The 22051-nt window shown below is 35.4% G+C and overlaps 1 protein-coding gene and 1 pseudogene across 6 annotated transcripts in view; one reads left to right on the top strand and one right to left on the bottom strand.

The window, feature by feature from the left end:
* Nucleotides 1–2885: 2885 nt before the first annotated feature.
* The window catches only part of LOC112652196 (UDP-glucuronosyltransferase 2A3-like), a 35374-nt gene continuing 16208 nt past the window's right edge, over nt 2886–22051 (bottom strand). For 5 of the 6 annotated variants that reach the window (XM_049093020.1, XM_049093021.1, XM_025435670.3 and 2 more), the window contains 5 exons: nt 16720–16868; nt 13924–14055; nt 11495–11582; nt 9944–10163; nt 2886–4407 (listed from right to left, as the gene is read on the bottom strand). In XM_049093020.1, coding sequence (XP_048948977.1) covers nt 4128–4407; nt 9944–10163; nt 11495–11582; nt 13924–14055; nt 16720–16868 — 869 coding nt within the window. In that variant the 3' untranslated portion in view covers nt 2886–4127. The remainder of the gene's footprint in view (nt 4408–9943; nt 10164–11494; nt 11583–13923; nt 14056–16719; nt 16869–22051) is intronic. The other variant, XM_025435672.3, reaches the window with a different exon arrangement.
* LOC112652144 (hsc70-interacting protein-like) lies at nt 5349–9535 on the top strand (annotated as a pseudogene).

Genomic DNA, 22051 nt, shown 5'->3' with positions numbered 1-22051 from the left:
TCTCTCTTTATGTCAAATAAATAAGTAAAATCTTTTAAAAAAGTAATTAAAATTTTGATAAGAGGGGTAGATCTCATGTGTTGTTTTTTAACCACTACAAAAAAAAAAAAAAAGAAAGAAAAGAAAAGAAAAAAAAAAAAAGAAATTCCAAGGGTATCTGCCATGCCTATAGCAAATAGCAATGTTAAGTTGCTATTTGTCATTTCTGACAAACTCCAAAAAGAGAATCCTAGGATTTTTGAAGCAAAACTATGACCTATTTTCACAGTATCTCTTCTCCATAGAAACAACAGTCCCTGGCTTGTTACTGAGCTCTGGGTGAGACTGACCATGGGCACCAAGTGACTATGCTACTTGTGATGGCCTATGTTGTGGTAACAACCAAAATACGACTGAACATTAGCAGCAACATTCTACAGTTAAATAGGTATATATGAGAACAGTTCAGAGCAGGACCAGAAAATCCAGCAAATTGTCTCTGTGGGTAGCTTAGACGCCCATGGAACCTACCAATGTTTGGATATAAATCTGTGAATCCTCCCCTTCAGATTCACAAGGGCCTTCACAACTGAAAATAGAGAAAACATTGTCATATATCCCAATTTATGTATGAGTACACACGATATTCTTAAGCAGTGAGAAGTAGCCATTGTTACAGCCCCACTCAAGGGTGTCTCTGAAATGCAGTGGTGGAGCAAAATCTTCCCAATGGGTAGAATATAAAGCATAGATCCAGGTCACTCCATTTTTGTGGGGAAAATGGTGATCTTCTTTACAGACCTATAGATTCATAGGCAAAGACTAATGGATTGACTGGGTTGTCAAGGACTTGGGACTAACCAGAGGGAAGATTAAAGGTAAGAAGGTTTCAGGTAGAAGTATGTGAATAAACCTCTTGGTGTTTGCATGGATTATGAAGATATTCCCATTCTGAGGAAATTCCCTCCAGAAGTCGTGTTCTACAGACAACTATCTCAATAGTAAGGTGGTTTGGGAATGCTCGAGTGGTTCAGCCGGTTAAGCATCTGCCTTCAGCTCAGCTCCTGGCTTGGGGTCTGGGATGGAGCCCCCTGAGGGCTCAGTCAGTAGAGCATGAGACTTGTGTGTTCAAGCCTTCCTGAGCAGGGAGCCTGCTTCTCCCTCTCCCTCTGCCTCTGTCCCTCCCCATGCTTGTGCTCTCTCTGTCTCTGTCTCTCTATCTCTCTCTCTCTCAAATAAATAAAATCTTTTAAAAATGATAAGATGGTTTGGATGATCAGCCCTGTGAATGTCGGTGTCTTTTTCCAGACTCTCAGAATTTGATCTTAAGGCTCATGCACCAAGGAGCAGTGGAGACCGTGGTGGAAAATTCATGTGATGCACAGCATGGACTTCACCTCACCAAGGCTCATTTGGCTTCTCCAACTGTTAAATGTTCAGTTTGTTAATAGTAGAGATCTCGCCCTCCTCCTTCCCAATATGGTAAACTCTCAAGAGTTCTAGCTAGCCACAAAATAGAAAAATTGCATTGGTCACCTTCCATCCTCGGGGATGCACCATTTTTCCTTCAGATAATTCATTATAATTTCCAAATAACAGATTTCCTCTTCCCCTTCCCTGTAGTATTTCTGCCAGATAACCAATAATGCACGTGGACCTTAAGTGAAAATCTTGATGTTGACGTCAACATCATGTATAACCAGGAAATATATTTCAACTAAGGAAATTCAACAGTCTAATATTCACAGAATTTGCTGAGTTTTACCAAATTCTTCCTTAACTAATGAGAGTTTTTCAGGGTTTTAGCTAGGAGACAATATCCTATATATTTTAGAGGCTGTCTTAAAGAAAGCAGTGTATGCGTCAAAGCATAACCTCATATATATGCCTTCTGTATTTTCGTTTGAAAACATGGGTTCAGATCTCAAGGGGTTGAAAGGGAGAATGAGTCCCCTAATAAGTATGCCTCACTATTGCCCTAGACGGTTTTGTTTTTCATTATTACCTCTTGGGGTCAGGCAGTTTGGAGGTTGCATTTCTCAAGGAGAAAGATTCTACCCGGAGATATGGCCAGGATTTTATAGATTATTAACTGTGAATTACTTTAAGCTCTATTATTTTGAGCTCCTCTGCTTCAGAATTTGTTCAAAGAAAGCGTTACTCTCTTGGCTGTGATCATGAATTCAAAATACCAAAGATTAATTAGGCTACTGACATTTATTTGGAGTGGATGAAGTTTTGGATCATCCTATCAGGTAAAGAACCCTAACCAGAGGAGATGCTCCCTGAGGGTAAGGCGAACATGGAAGGTTTATGAACAAAATAAGTAAAAGTATTAGCTGCAGCTTCCTGAATTTCTCCAAGGTCTTAAAATGTAAGAACTGTGTATCTGTGCTCTAACCTAATGGGAATTGGTATCTGCTCATTAGGGATGAGTGTTTCCTCATCTGAGCAGTTTTACAACTGTTTGTATGTATGTGTTATTTTTGTTTCTTTATTTGTTTATTATCAAAAAATATGCTGCAGTTAGGCCAACTAATGCAGTTGGTATCACCCAGAAATTTTTGCCCACTGTCTTCAGATGTTATTTAGGCAAAGGAAGAAATCAGCAGGTAGTCAGCAGGAGAGGAGAAAGCAGGTGAACAGTGGCTATTGAGAAGAAACAAATCTCTATGTTGTGGGTGGCCACTCTCAGAAACCAAATGGGTGCCTGAATTGGGTGGTGCTCAACACCACGAATGGCTACCCCATCTCTCTTGGATCTTAAGCCACTTGCTATATTCCAATAGGAATAAACTGCATGGAGCAAACATAAAGAGCTCCTCTCAGGACATAATTAAATTGTAAAAGTCAAAACACATCAACATGAATCACCTTTAAAAATACAAGCATTTAAGAAATACATCTTTAGCCTTCACAAAAAGATTTAAGAATTTATTTGCATTTTCAGGAATGTACATATTCAAAAGAAACACATATTCCTATATACCACATATCATGCATTTATTTTTAAATTGGAAGTAATTTTCAATATGCCATATTGAAGTAAATATGAATTTCAAAAATTTCAGTAAGTCAAGGGCTGTAATTTATCACCTCAATTATACATCAACTATTGAAATTTTTAATTTCAATAATAAAGTTTTACTTTAATTAGAATACGTCATTAAGTGTATAAGTAAAGAAAGTACAGCCTTTATTTGTTAAATTAATGCAAAGCTGATTCAAATATGAATTTTAATTAGTGTTTTGTGTCATAAGTATTTACTAAAACATACTCTTAGTCAAGCAGGTCTGCTAATATCTTACATCCTTGGCATAATATTTAATTGATACATTTAAATTTGCAAGATATACAGACTGAAAAATAATATGATGGTCTTACATTCCAAGGAAATATTTGTTTTTGCTAGGGAACTAAATCTTGGATTATGAAGACCGATTACAGACTATGGGCATTAGTGATTTTACAATATAATAAATTGACATTTAACTTTAATGTTATTACTTGTACTGTTAATTAAACATCTCATAAAAGTACTATTTTTTTCCATATTTCTTAATAATTTCCTCTATAGATGATCTATTCACCTTTAATACTGTTGACATTCTCTGTCCCTGAGGAAAAATAATGACACAATTAATCTCTTTTGTTTGAGGGCAGTCCCCATACCCTTGTTTCAAAAACAGGTACACAGGAGTACTTGTTGATTATAGGCAGAAACAAAGGCCATGATTATCTATGTATGAAATAGGAATTTGCAGACCTTCCCTAGTATGATGCACTGTTGGGGTACTTATCAATTTAGTCTCTGACCACAGCAAATTTGGGCAAGTAGAAGGCCTTATCTTTATGAAAAAGAATAATGAAAAATAACGATATTTTGACTAAAAAGATACATAAAATTATTAGTGTCCTTGTGCCAGGAAAATGAGAGGAAAGGGTAAAGGCACCTGGGAAAAGACAAAGGAATACTGGGGCATGTTCACTAGTTAATGATCATGTTGAATTTTAGGCTTTACCTCTAGGCTAGAGCAGAAGAACGGGAATTTTGAAAATGAGATGGAGATACTGTGTTTTCATTAAGGTCACGGTGGTTAGACTGAACGGGATTGCCCATTAAGGCCTCTTCCCAGCTTAGAAAGATCTACTCCCTCTTTTTCTTCTTTCCTGCTTTATTAAATTTTCGACAACAAAACAAACAACATTTTGTGACCAAGAATATAGCAGTCGCCACACAGGCCAGCAGGAATCCAATCACATCCAAGGAGTGGTACTGGAACCAGGTGAGGTCATGGGAGGCTGGCCGCAGGTGCTTGGCTCCTTTGTGGCGCATGACAAACTCAATCCAGAAGACTGCTCGGTCCAGGGGCTTTACAGGTTGATCATGGTGAATCCTCGATAATCTTGTAGCATTCTCTTTATAACTGGCAGGCAAAAATATAGAAATTAGAGCGTTTCTGTTTTCATTACAGGTAACATGTGATACACGTTATAGGTTATGTAAGCCAAAGGCCATAGATACACGGAGAAAAAAATTCATTCTTGCTGAGACATAAACTTTGTTGGTTGCATAGCATCTTAAGAGTCAGGAAGGGAATATGTAGATGAAATATATTCTTAACAGAATGTGATGAAATGCAAACACAAAAAAATGGACTAAGTTTATTGCAAATGTATGTCCTAATTTCTCCAAGGAGGAATTTTGAGATTGCGTAAAGTATAGTTTCCAGGGTTGTTCCAAAACCAAGACTGGGAGTAACCCAATATAGTGGGGAAACTCCCATAAGTAGGTTCACAAGCATGGTCTCTAATATCTGGCTATATATAATCATGATTATAGACAAGCTGATAATCAACATTCATAAACAATTTCTGCAGTGTCTAAGACCCTGGCACTGTGATAATTCCTCCAGTGCACACAGTTGTGTCTCTATGATGCAAAGGACAGTGTCTCTATTGACAATATCAAGGTTGGTAAAGATACTGGGATAATTTTGGAAATGGCAAGGACATGGACTTTGAGTTTTTTAGATGAATAGAAATATCTTGCTAGAATTAAACCCCCCTAATCATGTGGCATGACAGTAGCAATAGTTATATGGAGTTGACAACTCTAATCTCTCAAACAAAAATCGATAGAAGTATGTATTTGAAAGGCAAGTAATATCATCACCAACCATTTCTTGGTTGATGAGCCAGAATTAGTATATTTCCTTTGGGTTTTGTGTTAGAGATAAAAGTTTCGACCAGATGATGTGAAGATGGTAGAAGATAAATGACTTGGGAAGAGATGTCCTAGTGTGATTTACATATTATTGGGATTGGAGAAGGAGAAATGTGGTTATTATTCACCAGTGAACACGGTATGCTAGATGCAGTAGGAGAGGATAATTCACTTATGTTCATTTTTGTGTGCGGTGAGAAAGAATATTCTCCAATCGGGTTGAAATGTTAGTAAGGTTAGAGAAGTAATTTCACATGGTTCATCCTAAAACATTTTAGGTAAACTACAGTGGGTACTCTCTTCCCAAATCATACTTTTGTTCAACATTTTCTCCACTGAGAGATAGAGAGATATAGATAGAGATTTAAAACCAGAAATCCACATATGCTAGATAGATAAACTTGTACTTGTGAATTCAAATAAAAATAAAGTATGCTGGGACTTCTGGGTGGCTCAGTGGTTTAGAGCCTGCCTTTGGCCCAGGGTGTGACCAAGTCCCACATTGGGCTTCCTGCATGGAACCTGCTTCTCCTTCTGCCTGTGTCTCTGCCTCTCTCTCTCTCTCTCTCTTTCTCTCTGTTTTTCTCATGAATTAATAAATAAATAATCTTTTTAAAAAGTATGCTTTCCTATAAATGTGAAAAGAAAGGCTTATTCTCATATTTAAAATTACCATTAAACATTTTATTGTACACTAATGTTATATTACTGTTATCAAGATACTATAAACAATTAAAATCACTATGGTTTATGCATTTAATTGTAATCTTTTGTATTCCTTAATTCCTCTAAGCATGAAGACAAGGGATGCAAATACATCCATATATACACTCCACATGAAACTCTTTTGTTCCTAGATAATTTCAGAGTTACAACTAAGTTTAGGGTTAATGTTAAGATATTTTAATATAAATAACTTCAGGTATTTTCTTGGAAAATTCTAAGAGTACTTTGTTTCTGCCTTTTGCATCAATACTTTTCAAATCATCAAAAAATTTAATTCTATGAACTTAAGTTTTGTATGAAATAAGGTAGACTTCTAAAAAATTGCAGGACTTACTCTGATATTTAGTAAAATGAACCAAATTAGCATCAGTTAACAACCCAGTAATAGTCTAATGCATTAGACATCAAGATCATCATTTATGAGAAACAGAAGATCATGGCCTTGCTGAAGCTCCTAACCCTGGGTCCATCTCCCAAATGGATGTAATATCCATTTTTTGTAATATTTTGAAAATTATGACTTAAATGTGCATCTTAATAAAAGTCACTTGATTGGAATGTGTGTGAGAGGGGGAACTGGACAACTAGCATTGATTTTTCAAGTTGGATTCAAGGCAAACATTGAGTGTCTTCCCTTTTGGGGATCAGTACGTCAACTCCTTTGTCTAAAAACCTTGCAACTAGGACTTTGAGTAGATGCTTTTATGTAGATTAGTTCCAACAAAATTGCGTTTGAGTTGACTTTCTCCTCTGAAATATGAATTTCAGATTTGAGTAATACAAATGGAATGTTGTAACAATCTCTTGAGTTTTGTCTCTGAAAAAAAAATAATTGAGTCTGAGATAATCTGGAAACAAGTGTACACATAAAGCACTTATACAAATTCAGAGCAAATACTGAGAGTATTAGATAAAGATAATGCCTTGATAACAACTTATATAATGTTGGGGGGGAACCATAAAAATGATGGGCTTAGAATGTAATTAGGCATAATACACAGTTCAAAAAAGAGGAGCATTGAAGTAAAATAAGAATGCAAGTGTTATGAAAATCAGGTTATAAAACAAAAAGTGGTGATAAAGCGTATAGATGAGCTGTTGAAATAAATTGTTAAAAATACCTCCTTCAAGGATTAATAAAGAAATTAGAAAAAGTATTTTCTAGTGGCAAAAAAGTAAATTTACTAATTTAGAGATTGAGGAAATCTCAGTGACTTAAGAAAGGTAAAAAATGATTAGGATACTTAGAAACTAATAGAGAAGGAAAACAAACCAAGATATTTTAACATAGAGACCACTGAAATTTGACATCTCTGAAATAGAGAAAAAATGGAACTACCAAACATTCTATAAGTAACAAAAAAAACTCTGAGAAGAAAAATTTTAATTTTTGTTCTACATTAACAGTATTGAAAGAACATAATATAACCTAGGGAAAATATAGAAAATAATATATAACAATACATCATTAATTAGGTCTGAATTTTTTTTAAAAAATGATTTTTTTCTAGGCTGATCTGGAAATTTAATATCCATGAGTCTTCATTGAATGAAAATTTCATGTAATATATTCAGTTACGAATGAATCTGAAACATTTTGGAGTAATGAATCTCTACTTAATGGTAAATAGTGTATTCCCTTAAAATACTGCAAAAAGACTTAATTTAAGTAAAATAAGGGGCATAAATATTCACAAATTAAAATTTTAAGTAATACATATCTCTTTGAGATGAGATTTATTTCTATAGCTAGAATTCAACGTTTGCAAAAATAAAAAATCCATAAAAATAAAGACTTAAAATTGTATTCATATATTAATTCTTTAGTTTGGTGAGACAATTCAGAGAAAAAATAGCATATAATGATATATAACTAAAGTTCAATATAATTTATGGACTCCTTTCAATTTTCAATTAATCAGATTGATTAACTGAAAGAGATGAAGATAATGACATCAATTGAAAATACCAATTGCTAAATCAGATGAAATTCACAATTTTGTTTAAAAATCCATGCATACTAATACCAATATTTATAAAATTAATACCTACTCAGTATCTCTCTTCCCTGTGTATATGCATATACTGATCAATGGTATAGTCAGTGTTAATGATGGTCATTTTTGAATGATAGAGTGAATTATCATTTCCAATTTGGTACTTAGTGAATGCTCATAATATTTAAATAAGCATATGTATGTTTGTCTATACAAACAAGCATATTCAAAAAATTTCTGAGAACTCACATGATCATTATTCATTCTGAAAAAAAATTAATAAAATATTTGAAGCATTAGTCTTTTTTTCCCCATTTTCAGCAAATCACTTCATTGTTTAGAAAATGAAAAAATAGCCCCATCCACACAGTCATGCTGAGCTAGTACCCACGCCTGGAATGGGGCTGTAACCTCAGCAGCGCCTGCCGCCTGCCAGCGCCCCTGGACCACGGACCCCCGCAAAGTGAGCAAGCTTCGTGCCTTCGTCAAAATGCGTTAGCAGGATCCGAGCGTTCTGCACACCGAGGAAATGCGCTTCCTGCGGGAGTGGGTGGAGTGCATGGGGGTGAAATACCACCTGCTACTCATAAAACCAAATCAGAAGACAATACCAAGGAGGAAAAAAACAAATAGTAAGAAGGCAAAGGGAAACATAAAGACAGACGAACCATCAGATGAGGAAAGTGATCTAGAAATTGACAGTGAAGGTGTAATTGAACCAGATACTGACGCCCCTCAAGGAACGGGAGATGAAAATGTAGAGGTAACCAACAAAATGATGGATCAGGCAAATGATAAAAAAGTGGCTGCCAAAAAAAAAAAAAAGTGGCTGCCATTTATGCCCAAAATGATGGTGAACTACAGAAAGTCATTGACTTGTTCACAGATGCCATCAAACCGAATCCTCGTTTAGCCATTTTGTATGCCAAGAGAGCCAGTGTCCTCATCAAATTACAGAAGCCAAATGCTGCCATTTGAGACTGTGACAGAGCTATTGAAATAAATCCTGATTCAGCTCAGCCTTACAAGTGGCAAGGGAAAGCACACAGACTTCTGGGTCATTGGGAAGAAGCAGCACATGATCTTGACCTTACTTGTAAACTGGATTATGATGAAGATGTTAGTGCAATGCTGAAAGACGTTCAACCGAGGGCCCAGAAAATTGCTGAACATCGGAGGCAGTATGAACGAAAACGTGAAGAGCAAGAGATCAAAGAGAATAGAAAAGGTTAAGAAGACTCGGGAAGAATATGAGAGAGCCCAGAGGGAGGAAGAAGCCAGATGACAATCAGGAGCTCAGTATGGCTCTTTCCCAGGTGGCTTTCCAGGGACGGGCGGGCGGGTAGGGAATGCCTAGTAATTTTCCTGGAAGAATGCCTGGAATGGCAGGGGGGATGCCTGGAATGGCAGGAATGCCTGGGCTCAATGAAATTCTTAGTGACCCAGAGGTTCTTGCAGCCATGCAGGATCCAGAAGTTATGGTGGCCTTCCAGGATGTAGCCCAGAACCCAGCAAATATGTCAAAATATCAGAGCAACCCAAAGGTTATGAATCTCATCAGTAAATTGTCAGCCAAATTTGGAGGTCAAGCATAATGCCCTTCTGACAAATAAAGCCCTTGTTGAAGGAAAAGCAACTTTGATCACCTAATGGATGTCGCAGTAATACAAACCAGCGTATCTCTGCCTCAAGAAGAAAGCTGGGCTGCTGTGAAGGGAATCCCTACCCCTCTGCCCACATACAGCTGAAACACTCTACAGTGGTTTGCCATTAGGGCGTTCATTCAGATAATGTTTTCCTACTAGGAATTACAAACTTTAAACATTTTTTAACCCTTAAAAATATTTAAAAACATTAAAAAAAAAGAAAATGAAAAAATAAAGTGGTTTTGATATTGGTCATGTTATGGTTGTCATTTAAAAGTAAATCAGTTACAAGGCATGAAACGCTGAATGTGTCCAGGTGTGATGGGTAGCCTAATCCACGGTAGGCCTTTAAAGCAGTCGTACTTACGAAGGTTCATTAATGACTGTTCTCAGGGCATGGAGCAGATCTGCACTGGTCATTGTGTTGATGTTCACCTCCACAGCTGCTCCTTTGGCCTTCATGTGAGCGATGTTGTCAGGCTGATCAGCAAACAAAGGCACTCCCACCATAGGAACCCCGTGATAAATAGCTTCATAGATCCCATTGGTTCCACCGTGAGTGATAAAAGCTTTTGTTTTGGGATGACCTAGTTTGGAATTGGGTGAGAAGTGGATGAGGATTTCATTGTCATGGGTTAACAGAATTGGAGAGAGAGGGAAAAGACTACAGGGGTAACTCAATGAAGAGAGCAGCAGTTTTCTACAAAAGCCAAGAGCGCCTGGGCTATGCCTATCTCAGAAAACTATGATCCCAAGAAAGGAGGCAGTAGTTCCCTCTGCATTGTCTGCAAAGACTTTACTGAGGAGGAAATACCTGAACTAAGACTGAAACTTGAAGAGTGATGGGAGTCTCAGCTGAAGATGCTCTTTTGTGAATCGAAGAAAGCACCGACTCTCTAAAATGAATTGCCAATTCTCGAATTATTTCTGCTTTAAGACGGCAAGTAAAATGTGACATTTGATTTTCTTTTTCTTTCTTTCTTTCTTTCTTTCTTTCTTTCTTTCTTTCTTTCTTTCTTTCTTCTTTCTTTCTTTCTTTCTTTTTCTTCTTTCTTATTTTGTTTTAGATTCCAGTGTAGTTAACATACAATGTTGTATTAGTTTGGGGTGTACAATATAGTGATTCAACACCTCCATACACCACCCAGTACCCATCACAACAAGTGCACTCCCTAGTCCTCATCACCTATTTATCCTTGCCCCGTCCAATCAATTCCCCTCTGGGGACCAGCAGTTTGTTCCCTATAGTTAAGAGTCTATTTCTTGGTTTGTCTCCCTCTCTTTTTTACTTTTCCTTTGCTCATTTCTTCTTCTGTTGTTATTGTTTCTTAAATTCCTCATGTGAATGAAATCATATGGTATCATATGGTATCTACCTTTCTCTGACTTAATTATTTCTCTTAGCACTATACTCCCCACTCTATCCATATCCTTGCATATGGCAAGGTTTCATTCTTTTTAAAACTGAACAATAGTCCATTGTATTCACATACCACTTCTTCTTTATCCATTCAGCAATCGATGGGCACTTAAGCTGCTTTCATATCTTGGCTATTGTAAATAATGCTGCTATAAATATAGGGGTGCATGTATCTCTTTGAATTTGTTCTTTTGTATTCTTTGGGTAAACCTCCAGTAGTGTGATCACTGGATCATGGGGTAGTCCTATTTTTTACTTTTTGAGGAACCTCCATACTGTGTTCCAGAGTGGCTGCACCAGTTTGCATTCCCACCAGCAGTGCAAGAGAGGTCCTTTTTCTTCACATCTTCAGCAACATTTTTCGTTTTGTGTGTTTTTGATTTTAGCCTAAAACGTGACATTTTATCTATTAAATATTCATTGAATGTATTTGCTGCTAAATAGCCACTTTACTTGCCCATTATCCAACTGTACAGGTTTTCTTCCCCTCAGTCTTACCAAGAAGATCATTCTGGGGTATCCAGTCATAGAGCCGAGTATTGGTTCCCAACGTGGCTGGTTTGTTTCCTTTGTATCTCCATAAAACCTGTCAAAGACAGTGCTTTAATTTTGCAAGTAAAAACGCACAGTGAAGGCATCTTAGGGCTGTAGAATTATTTGTAAGTTAGGTAGCCCACCACTACTTTATGTGATAGTGAGAGAAGTGGACATAAGGGGTCGTTTGCAAACACAGAGATATAGGAGGACTGTTTACATTAACCCTGTCAAAGGGGCTTGTACTAATAGTTTATTAAGTATAGTTTCATCATTTTTGCATTTCTCACTTAAAAGTTTTGAGGTGTGACATTATAAGTGAAGAGATATTAAAAAAATAAAAAGACTAGTTTAATCAGAGCATGGGGGTTTTTAAATAGCATTGAAATGAACATGAAAACTGGTAATTTATTAATGTCATAAGGACATCTTAACTCTCATGTTTCAAACATAATGTTTTCCAAAAATATACTTAGCTTTAAGTGTTTATTGTATGCTTGTTGAATGAGTGTATGCTTCTTCCCTGCTTCCCTCTCTTCTTCCTTCCATCCCTCTTCCTTCCTTCCTTCCTTCCTTCCTTCCTTCCTTCCTTCCTTCCTTCCTTCCTTCCTTCCTTCCTTTTCTCCTTCTTCTTCTTCTTCTTTCTTCTTCTTCTTCTTCTTCTTCTTCTTCTTCTTCTTCTTCTTCTTCTTCTTCTTCTTCTTCTTCTTCCTTCTTCTCTCTCCCTCTCCCTCTCCATCTCCCTCTCTCCCCTTCTGTAGTGTTTGAGGGAGGAAGAGCTGGAGGTTTGCTTTCTTTCACTATTTAATGAAGTATCTTGTTAAGATGTTATCCTTTTCTTACATACTTGTTGCAGAGTAACAAGCTCTGTAAAACTAAGTTCAGATTAAATATTAATAGATGGTGAACTCTTTTTTTTTTAAGTTTTTAGTTTATTCAACAATTCAGTACCTCATCCAGTAGTCATCATGATAAGTGCATGCCTTAATCCCCACCACCTATTTAACCCATCCCCCCATCCACCTCTCCTCTGGTAGCCATCAGTTTGTTCTCTATAAGAGTTTGTTTCTTGGTTTCTCTGTCTGTCTGTCTCTCTCACTCTTTTGCCCCATGTTCATTGGTTTTGTTTCTTAAATTCCACATACAAGTGAAATCATATGATATTTGTCTTTCTTTGACTTATTTTGCCTAGCATTATATTCTCTGGCAACTCTCATGTCTTTACAAACGGCAAGATTTCATTCTCTTGTATGGCTGAAAAAAATATTCCATTGTATATGTATAGCACATCTTTTTTTTTCAATTTTTATTTACATTTAGTTAGTTAACAGGCAGTGTAATGTTGGTTACAGGAGTATTATTGAGTGATTCATCACTTACATAACACCATGTCTTCTTTAGCCATTCATCTGTCCATGGACACTTGGGTTGCTTCCATAACTTGGCTATTGTAAAGCTGCTATAAACACCTAGGTATGTACCCCTTTGAATTAGTCTTTTGGCATTCTTTTGGTAAATACCCGGTAGCATGATTATTGGATCATAGTATAGTTCTATTTTTAACTTTTTGAGGAACCTCTATACTGTTTTCCAGAGTGACTGCACCAGTTTCCATTCCTGCCAGCCATGCAAAAGAGTGCATTTTTCTCCACATCCTTGGGTGGCAAAAAGTGCAGAAATAAATAGCAAAGACTTAACAGCCCTAATTAGTAATGCTTACCATTATGGAGGTTTATATATTTTAACTAATATACAAACATAAAAAGTCCTAGGGTATGTCACGAAGAGGAATCTATAAAAAGTAGAAATCTAGAACTATAATGACAACAAACTTCAAGTTAATTGAATATAATAAATCAGTAAATATATATTGTTCAATAATAATATTAGGATTTTTAACTGTTTTTAACTGTAGAAATTTCAAATTAGAAAGATTAGGCTTCTACTTTTAAACCAACTAGATATTGATATAGTCTCAGTAAAACCTCAAAATATAAAGTATATCCTTGAGCATAATTCCTGTCTATTCTAATGTACACCATCACTCATTTCCTGGACCTGGAGCTAACACACTTGAGACTTTGGGGAATAGTCAGTGCAGGTCATAAGATATCAAATAGTAAAAGATTTTTGGGATCTTAACATTGTCATCTCCACTTCACTGAAAATAAATGATTGTATGAAAAGATGTATTTCCATAGTAATGCAGAGACTTACTAAGAAAATAATTAAATGTGCCCCAATATACTATTTAATGTTTTAAGAAATTTTTACTTGAAGGTGGTACCAGTTATGCTCAGTGTTTCAGAGTTGATCTAGAAAGAGTCCTATTCATTACACTTTCTATCCAATTGGCAGAGTGGCTATCCACCAGGCCCCAAAGTTGTACTAACCTTCTGTGGAATCTGGGCAAGAGCCGAGGCAATGAGATTGGCCTTTTCATCTGTGAGATTTTTGACCATTGACCCCAGAGAAAACACCACAACACCATCTTCACCTGAACTTCGGACAAATTCCTCCATTCCCTACAGTGATAAAATTATCTTTATTATAAATGTGCAGGATCACAGGGGAAGATTTCACTTATACTTCTAAAATAGATATCAAGAGAAGTATCCGAGATGTTAGACTGGTTCTACTCTCTGCCACAGAGAACAATCTAGCATCTTTAAGAGGAAATAGGTTTCTGAAAACTATCAGAAACTGAACCATTATACAAAGTGAATAGGCAATAAGAGACATCTCTTCCCATGGCTCATGGAACTCTTATGCTCAAGGCTTAATTTTATGAACCAGCAGAGATATTTGAAAACTCAAAAATATTCCATGTAAGAAGCCTGCAAAAGGGTCCTAACTAGACTTTTAAAACGTGCATGTCAGTTTACCTGCGTTAAATTGTTAATAAGTCAATCTAACTCTCTATTAGGACTTCAGGATAATTTTCTCATGTTTATTCTTTGATGAATTGGAGTAAAAATGATTTTTTTTAGAATTGACAATATAGTAATACAGTTTAAAAGTTAAAAAACTGTTGTTGTTGTTGTTTTAAATGAGGATAACATTTATGAGACAGTGCTTCTCTACCTTCTCACAAATAGCTGATACACCCTTAATTTGAACCTTAGCACATTGGTTAATATAAACTCCTATACAAATAAAACCCTCTGGTCACTACTTAGAGTTATGCAAGTTGGGTACTGCAAAGTCTCTTTGAGGTCTTTTGATTTGTGATACATGTGATTATCAACATGTATAGATCTGTCGTGCTTTCCCTGTGTTAGTATTATTGGCTTCGGTGTGATATTTCTCAATATATTTATTGAATTTCTCAATTATATTTATTTATTTCTCAATGCATTTCTCAATTCAAGGCTGTTAAAATTACTAGGGAAAGGATGATGTTATACATGAAAGTGGACTGCTATTTTAGCTTAGATAATATTGGGAGAATATCTCTGAAGTCCCAGGAGTTGGCATTTTGCCATTTTGATTTGCCTCCCTGAAACAGTGATTGAATATATATATATACACAAACACACACACACAAAATATATATATATATATAGCAGTTAGATTTGGATTCTTGATTTGGCTGGCTTTCATTGCTTTCTTCCTGTGTATGCAATCCCTGGCACAACTTTTTCATCAGAGATATAAGCTATGTTGGTGTTCATATTGCCCAAATGTTTGTATTAGCAATTGAGTTTGGAATGGAATAATCCACCCCCCGTTGTAAAACGTGTCTGAGTTGTTTTGTAAAATTGTGCATATGAAAAGTAAAGATGGCATGATGAATATAATAGTGTGGCATGAGGTATTGTCTTGTGAGCCAAGGAATATGTTTTGTCTCTTTCCATACTTTTCTTTGATATTGGTTTTTTATTATCTGCTATAATAACACTTAATAGAGCTTACGTGCAGCCATAACTTGACTGGTAATAAAAGCATATTCAGAATCCTAAAATAAAATTTAAACCTAAATGTATATCTTACCCAAAATAGAAATCAAGAACCTCCTGAGAACACTATTCAACCTCAATCTTCTACAGAGGTTAAGTTCACTCACCTACATCCTAAGCAAATGAGTCTCTACCTCTTCAATCCCTTGATAAAGGTAGTTATTGATAAAGATAGTTAAATACAATATTTTTATTATGTTTATCTATTATTCTCTATTACTTCTCATATTGTCTTCTTCCAACATTTTTGACTGTCCACATTTATTTGTTGATAACTTTGGATTGTGGTATACAATTTTCCTTTTCGTTTCAGAAAAACCTGACAACATGGTCCTAAAGAATAAATTCAGTTTGGGGGCACCTGTGTGGCTCATTGGTTAAGCATTTACCTTTGGCTCATATCGTGATCACGGGGCCCTGGGATTGAGTCCCGCATCAGGTTCCCTGTAGGGAGCCTGCTTCTCCCTCTGCCTATGTCTCTGCCTCTCTCTGTGGGTTTCTCATGAATAAATAACATTAAAAACAAAGAATGAATTCAGTGTTTCTGTCTTTTAGTTCTATGACTTCTTTATTTCAATGACTCCTAATCTGTTTCGAATGCTCTCTGCTAAAACCTAGACCTTGTATGATCCAAATGGTTACTAGAAATATCCACCTGAAAATTCTTTTGAGTCTTTAAAGTGAATTGGTCCAAAACTGAATTCATCATTGTCATCGCAAAAAAAATTTTTTTTCCATGAATTCTTTTTTTATCTTGGTAGAGATCACTTTTCTTCAAGAAGTGCTACCTGTGTCCATGTCTTCTGTCAACACTTTCTTCTTACTGACAAAACTCTGGGATCTACCTGAGGGTTCTCATGAAATCATTATCATTCAGCCAGTTATTAACAGTCCCAATTCATAACTCCATCATAGTTAGAAAGTTAGGAAGACTATCGCAAACTTTTGGGGTATTTCCAAAGCTTTAGTTTACTGTTACATCAATTCAGTACCCAAACTGTAGACACACTGCTATTTTAACTTGCCGCTTGAATTATTTCTTTCTTCAGCCAAAATATCAACGTGAAGTCTAAAAAGGTAATATCAATCATAAGAGACCTTTATGTTTTGCAAAATAGATTAGGAACAAAAAAACAGCATATGTCTGTTATCAAGGAAGTATACTTTAAAGAAAACTCAGCATTATATATCATAAGATACGAAAGAAATCCTCCAATGTAATAGACCTACCTTAGGTAATGGCTTGGCAGGTTTACAGTGCAACCCTCCTACAAACTCAAAATTAGGTAAGTATGGGCGAGGAAATTCAAAATCCCAATATGTTCGGATTAACCAAATTTCTGCTTTCCCCATAATCTCACATAATGTAGTGGGTCTTCCTGGAGAAAAAAAAAAAGTCGAGTAAAGGTTACCAGTATATATATTTGTTGGAATACAATCTACACTAATTTACTGACAGGCTAATAAGGAAAAAGATAAGTCTATGTCTCCTAGATTATTTATCACATTGAGATGTTAAAAGGAAGGGAAAATTAAAATGATAAGGAGGGAAAGAGAAAGAAAAGGAAGGAAGAAAGGAAAAGAAAGAGGGATAGAGATGAAGAGAGGGAGGAAGGAAGGTAGAGAAGAGAGGGAGAGAGGGAGGGAATAAAGAGGAAGTAAGAAAGAGAAGGATGAGAAATGAGAAGGAGGGTGGGTCAGAGGATATTTAGGTAGGGAAAGTAATGTGCAAGTGTACTTTCACAAAAACAAATTCAATAAAAAATTTAACCACAACTCCATGATAAATTTAATACTTCTTGCTTCTCTCCAGTTAAATGGCAGGTGATAGATTAGCCCCATTGTATCAACACAAATTCCCTCTCAATGTTTTTTTAACTTCCAATTCAGATTGTTTCTCTACCTCCCAGCCAGTTATAGTCTCTGGTTCACTCATAATGATAAAGAATCCCACCAGTATTTGTTTACTTTACCTTCCTGAATCAAATCCCATCACTGTCCACCACAATTGATTTGCCAATATTTCATTAGTAGGAATTTTCTGAACAATTCGTACCCAATATAACCCCCTTCGGAATGTGAAATATACATGTACATATCATCAACATCACACAGTTATTTCGGTGTTACCTTTAAAAGATGTTTTTTGAAAGGAAGATATTGAGTATTAATTTTAGAAGATTGTAAAGGGGAAGAATGATTATTTGCAAGTTACAAAATCAGCCATATGTGGAAACCAAGAAAAACCCATGTTTTCCATTTAAACAAATAAAAATTCATATGAGAATTTCCTTTCTAAAAGATCATAACCAAAATTGGTGATCATATATAACACAGACAGGAGAGCCTCTTTTTAGTCATTGCTTTGTGGTGTTTGAATTTATGTCTGATGTTATATAGTCAAATGTCTTAATTTGATAATGAAGAAGAATTTCTCAAGGACATTCAACTTGAAAACACCAGAGATTGGATAAACACACCACTTCACAGGTTCCACGTCAAAATATTTCTGTACATTAGAGGTCTTGTTCAATGTATGATGTCATGTCTTGATTATCACCTCCTTAGGTGAAATTATTGCATATAACTTATAGGCCACATTTTGAGAAGTACCTAACTTAAATATTTGCTAGAATTCTTTATTTGAAGCAGTGGTGCACAGTTACAAATACAGAATCAAACAAAAGTAAAAAGAATAAAATTAAACAAAAGCATGCAAATATTGGCACATAATTTCATAACACATTCTGAATGTTATATTGAGGAATTGTAAAACAAAAATATAGAATTAAAATTAACCACCAAATTCTTCCTATAATTAAATGATTCACACACACTGAGTTAGGAACAGAGTGCAGAATTACATAAATGAGCTGTTAAATTGGAGTTACTATGTAAATACTGCTAATGTTTGAATAGAGTGTTATAAACCTACATGATGAGTCTACTAAGGTGGCTTTTAATTTCAAAGAGTCTGAATTCATAGCAAAATGTCTTACTATAAGCAAGATAAATAGAAGAGAATTTCAGTGGACAGTTACCAGTCTCTCAGAGAGAAGTCATATTAGCTGGGTTGATACCTAGAGACAGCTTTTCTAGGCTAAGATTATTAATTTCTCTTTGAAAACAAGTGAGGAAAAAAACATTATTTCTGGATCACTGTTTAAAAAAGTAATACTTTACTTATTTAGACCAGTTTCTGGATCACAGTAGAATTGAGAGAAAGGTGGAGATATATATATATCATGAGAAACCCAGAGAGAAAGGCAGAGACACAGGCAGAGGGAGAAGCAAGCTCCCTGCAGGGAGTCTGATGTGGGCCTCAGTCCCAGGACCCTGCAATCATGACCTGAGCCAAAGGCAGAGGCTCAACCATTGGGCCACCCAGGTGCCCCAAGGCGGATATATTTCGCATGCTCTCGCCTTCACACATGCATAGACTCTCCATTATTAATATCCGCAAACATCGTGGTACATCGGGTATAAGTTCATTACTTAATGAACTTACACTGGCACATTCTAATTATCTAAAGTCAGTAGTTTACATTATAGTACACTCCTGGTATTGTTCGTTCTATGAGACTGGACACAGGTAGGATGATATCTATCTGACTATCCATCATTCTGGTAACAGAGTATTTTCACTTGCCCTAAAAGTCCTTGTGTTCTCCCTTTTCATCCCTCTTCCCCCACCCCCTCTCACTCCTAGAAAACACTGATGGTTTATTGTCTCCTTAGTTTTGCCTTTCCCACGATGTCATATAGTTGGACTTCTACAATATTTATCCTTTAAGGTGGCATTCTTTGACCTAGTAATATGCATTTTAGGATTCTCAGTGTCTTTTTCTGGTGTGATAGCTCATTTCTTTTTAGTATTGAATAACATTTAATTATCTAGATCTACCTGTTTCTCCATTCACCTACTGGAGAACAGCTTGGTTGCTTCCATGTTTGGGCAAATATGAATAAAGCTGCTATAAATATCCATGCCTCGTTTTTGTACAGACAAAAGTTTTCAGCTTATTTGGGTACATGCCAAGGAGTATGATAGTATGGTAAGAGTATGCTCAGTTTTGTAAGAAACCATCAAAATGTCTTCCAAAGTGGCTATAGCATTTTGCATTCCCACTAGCAATAAATGAGAATTCCTGTTCCACAACTGGCCAGATTTTGGTATTTGTCACTATTCTGCATTTTGGCCACTCTAACAGATGTGTAGTGCTGTATCATTATTTTAATTTGCATTCACCTCATGACACATGATATGGAGCATCTTTTTACATATTTGTTTGCCAACTGTGTATCTTCTTTGTTGAGGTTTCTGCTTCGCTTCATTTTTAATTGTGTTGTATGTCTCCTTATGGCTTTCTAAGAGTTTAATATATACATAAATATTTTGAGAGGGATCAGAGAGAGAGGGAGAAAGGGAATCTTAAGGAAGCTCAATCTCCATGCCCAGTGTGGAGCCAGACTCAGGGCTCAAGCTCACAACCCTGAGATCATGACCTGAGTTGTAATCAAGAGTTGGATGCTTAACCAACTGAGCCACGCAGGGGCTCCTATAAAATATTTTAGATAACATTCTTTATCAGGTATGTTCTCCCGATCAGTGTCTTATTGTTTCATTCTCTTGAAATTGTCTTTTACAGAGCAGAAGTTTTTAATTTTAATGAAGTCTGACATATTCATTATTTCTATTTTGTGCCTTTGGTGTTGTGTACAAATGCTCATTGCCATGTCCAAGATCATCTAGGTTTTTTTCTAGGTTATCTTCCAGGAGTTTTATAGTTTTGCATTTTACATTTAGATCTATGATTTATTTTTAGTTAAATTTTGTGAAGGGAGTAAGTCCTGTACTTATGTTCTTTTTTTTGCATGTGGATGTCCAATTGCCTCCAGCATCATTTCTTAAAAGACTATCCATTGTACCACATTTGTTTCCTTGTCAAATATCACTGGACTACCTTGGTTGGGTCTATCTCTGGCCACTGTATTATTTCCTTTTCTGGTCTTATTTCCTTAGATAGAACCTTCAGTATTGTGTTGAAGAGGTGTGGAGAGAGATATATTTTTATGTCTGGGTAGATTAGTTGAAAATCCCCAAGTCAACTAATGGGCTTAAAACATATTTGCAAGACACACTATAGAAAAAAAGGCTTAAATTCCCTAAAATATTAGTTGTAGGTCAGTCAGATAAATAAACTCAAAGAAAATAGACATGGAGCAGTGGTGACTAAAATGCCCTGTTAACAGTTAAAGTATAATCTTTGTTGAAGTATAAATTTTTTAGGAAGCTCTGAGATTATCTGGTAGGGGAAAATGTATATAGCTTATACCTTATTTATACTATTGCTTTTATACAACAGGTGACAAATACAAGAATGTTCATAACAGCAGCATTATATAAAACACTTTACACAGCCAGATGTCCATTCATAGATTGGCATGGTGTAGTTACACAATAAAACACTATATAGAGAGCTTTTTAAAAAAGAGAGAAAATACATGATTCCATCACCAAAGAATATTGAGCATAAATGGCAAACTGTATTTGTACACTATTCAAAAAACTAAACAATAAAGTTTTGAAAGAATCACATATAGATAGCAGATGTTAAATTTTCAAAATGTTCACCAGAGTCAGGTTTATAGTTTCCACTATAAAAAACATGTTTCTAAGATACTGACAACAATCTATTTCCTAACTTACTTATAGAGTAAACTAAAGTTTATTATTTCTTTCAATGGTACACTTACATTTTACATATTTTTTGTTGGTATGATATTTTCTAAAATCTGAAAGTAGATGCATAATATTTTGAAATAGATATAAAATATTTTTATATCTGCATAAATTAGTTGAAAATTTCCACATCAATTGATTGGGCTTAAAATATATTTGTACACATATTATAGAAAAAAGGCTTAAATTCCCTAAAATGTTCTTCCAGGTACTAAGATAAACAGGCTTGAGGAAAATGGAATAATTTTTATCAACCTCAAAAAAGATCTCAGGATAAGGGCTAAATGATTCAGCAATTTTAGAGAACATCGTGGCAAGGATATAAGTGCAATAAATTTAGGACAACTTTTTTTGTAACAACTTTTTTTTTCCAGAGTTGGAACAACCCAAGTAGCTATCATGACTAGACTAGTTCAATGATTTTTACATCCATTAAAACTAATACTATAAGTGAATGTAAAGAATAATGTAAATTTTAAAATATTCTGCAGAAAGATATCAAATCTAGATTCGGTGAAAAGAAAGGCAAAAATGAATATTTAGTCATCCCTCCTAATGACAAAGAAGAAAGAAAAGATGTATTTAATAAATATTTATGTTTAATGAAGCACAGATAATATCTTGATGTAAAGACCAGAATAGTTAAGAGTGCTTATGTAGAGAAATATGAAGCCAATTATTATTCATTATATATATTTTTGTTCTGTTTAAATTTTTCAGCCATTTTATTAGTTATTTTTATTATGAGATTGACAAGGAAGCTTTGGTCATGGTATATTCAGGATTTCCTGATAAAGAATATGAGAGAATGCAGGATTG

Source organism: Canis lupus, chromosome 13, assembly GCF_003254725.2.
Source record: "Canis lupus dingo isolate Sandy chromosome 13, ASM325472v2, whole genome shotgun sequence".
Classification (NCBI taxonomy): Eukaryota; Metazoa; Chordata; class Mammalia; order Carnivora; family Canidae; genus Canis; species Canis lupus.
This window is presented reverse-complemented; position numbering and strand designations above follow the sequence as displayed.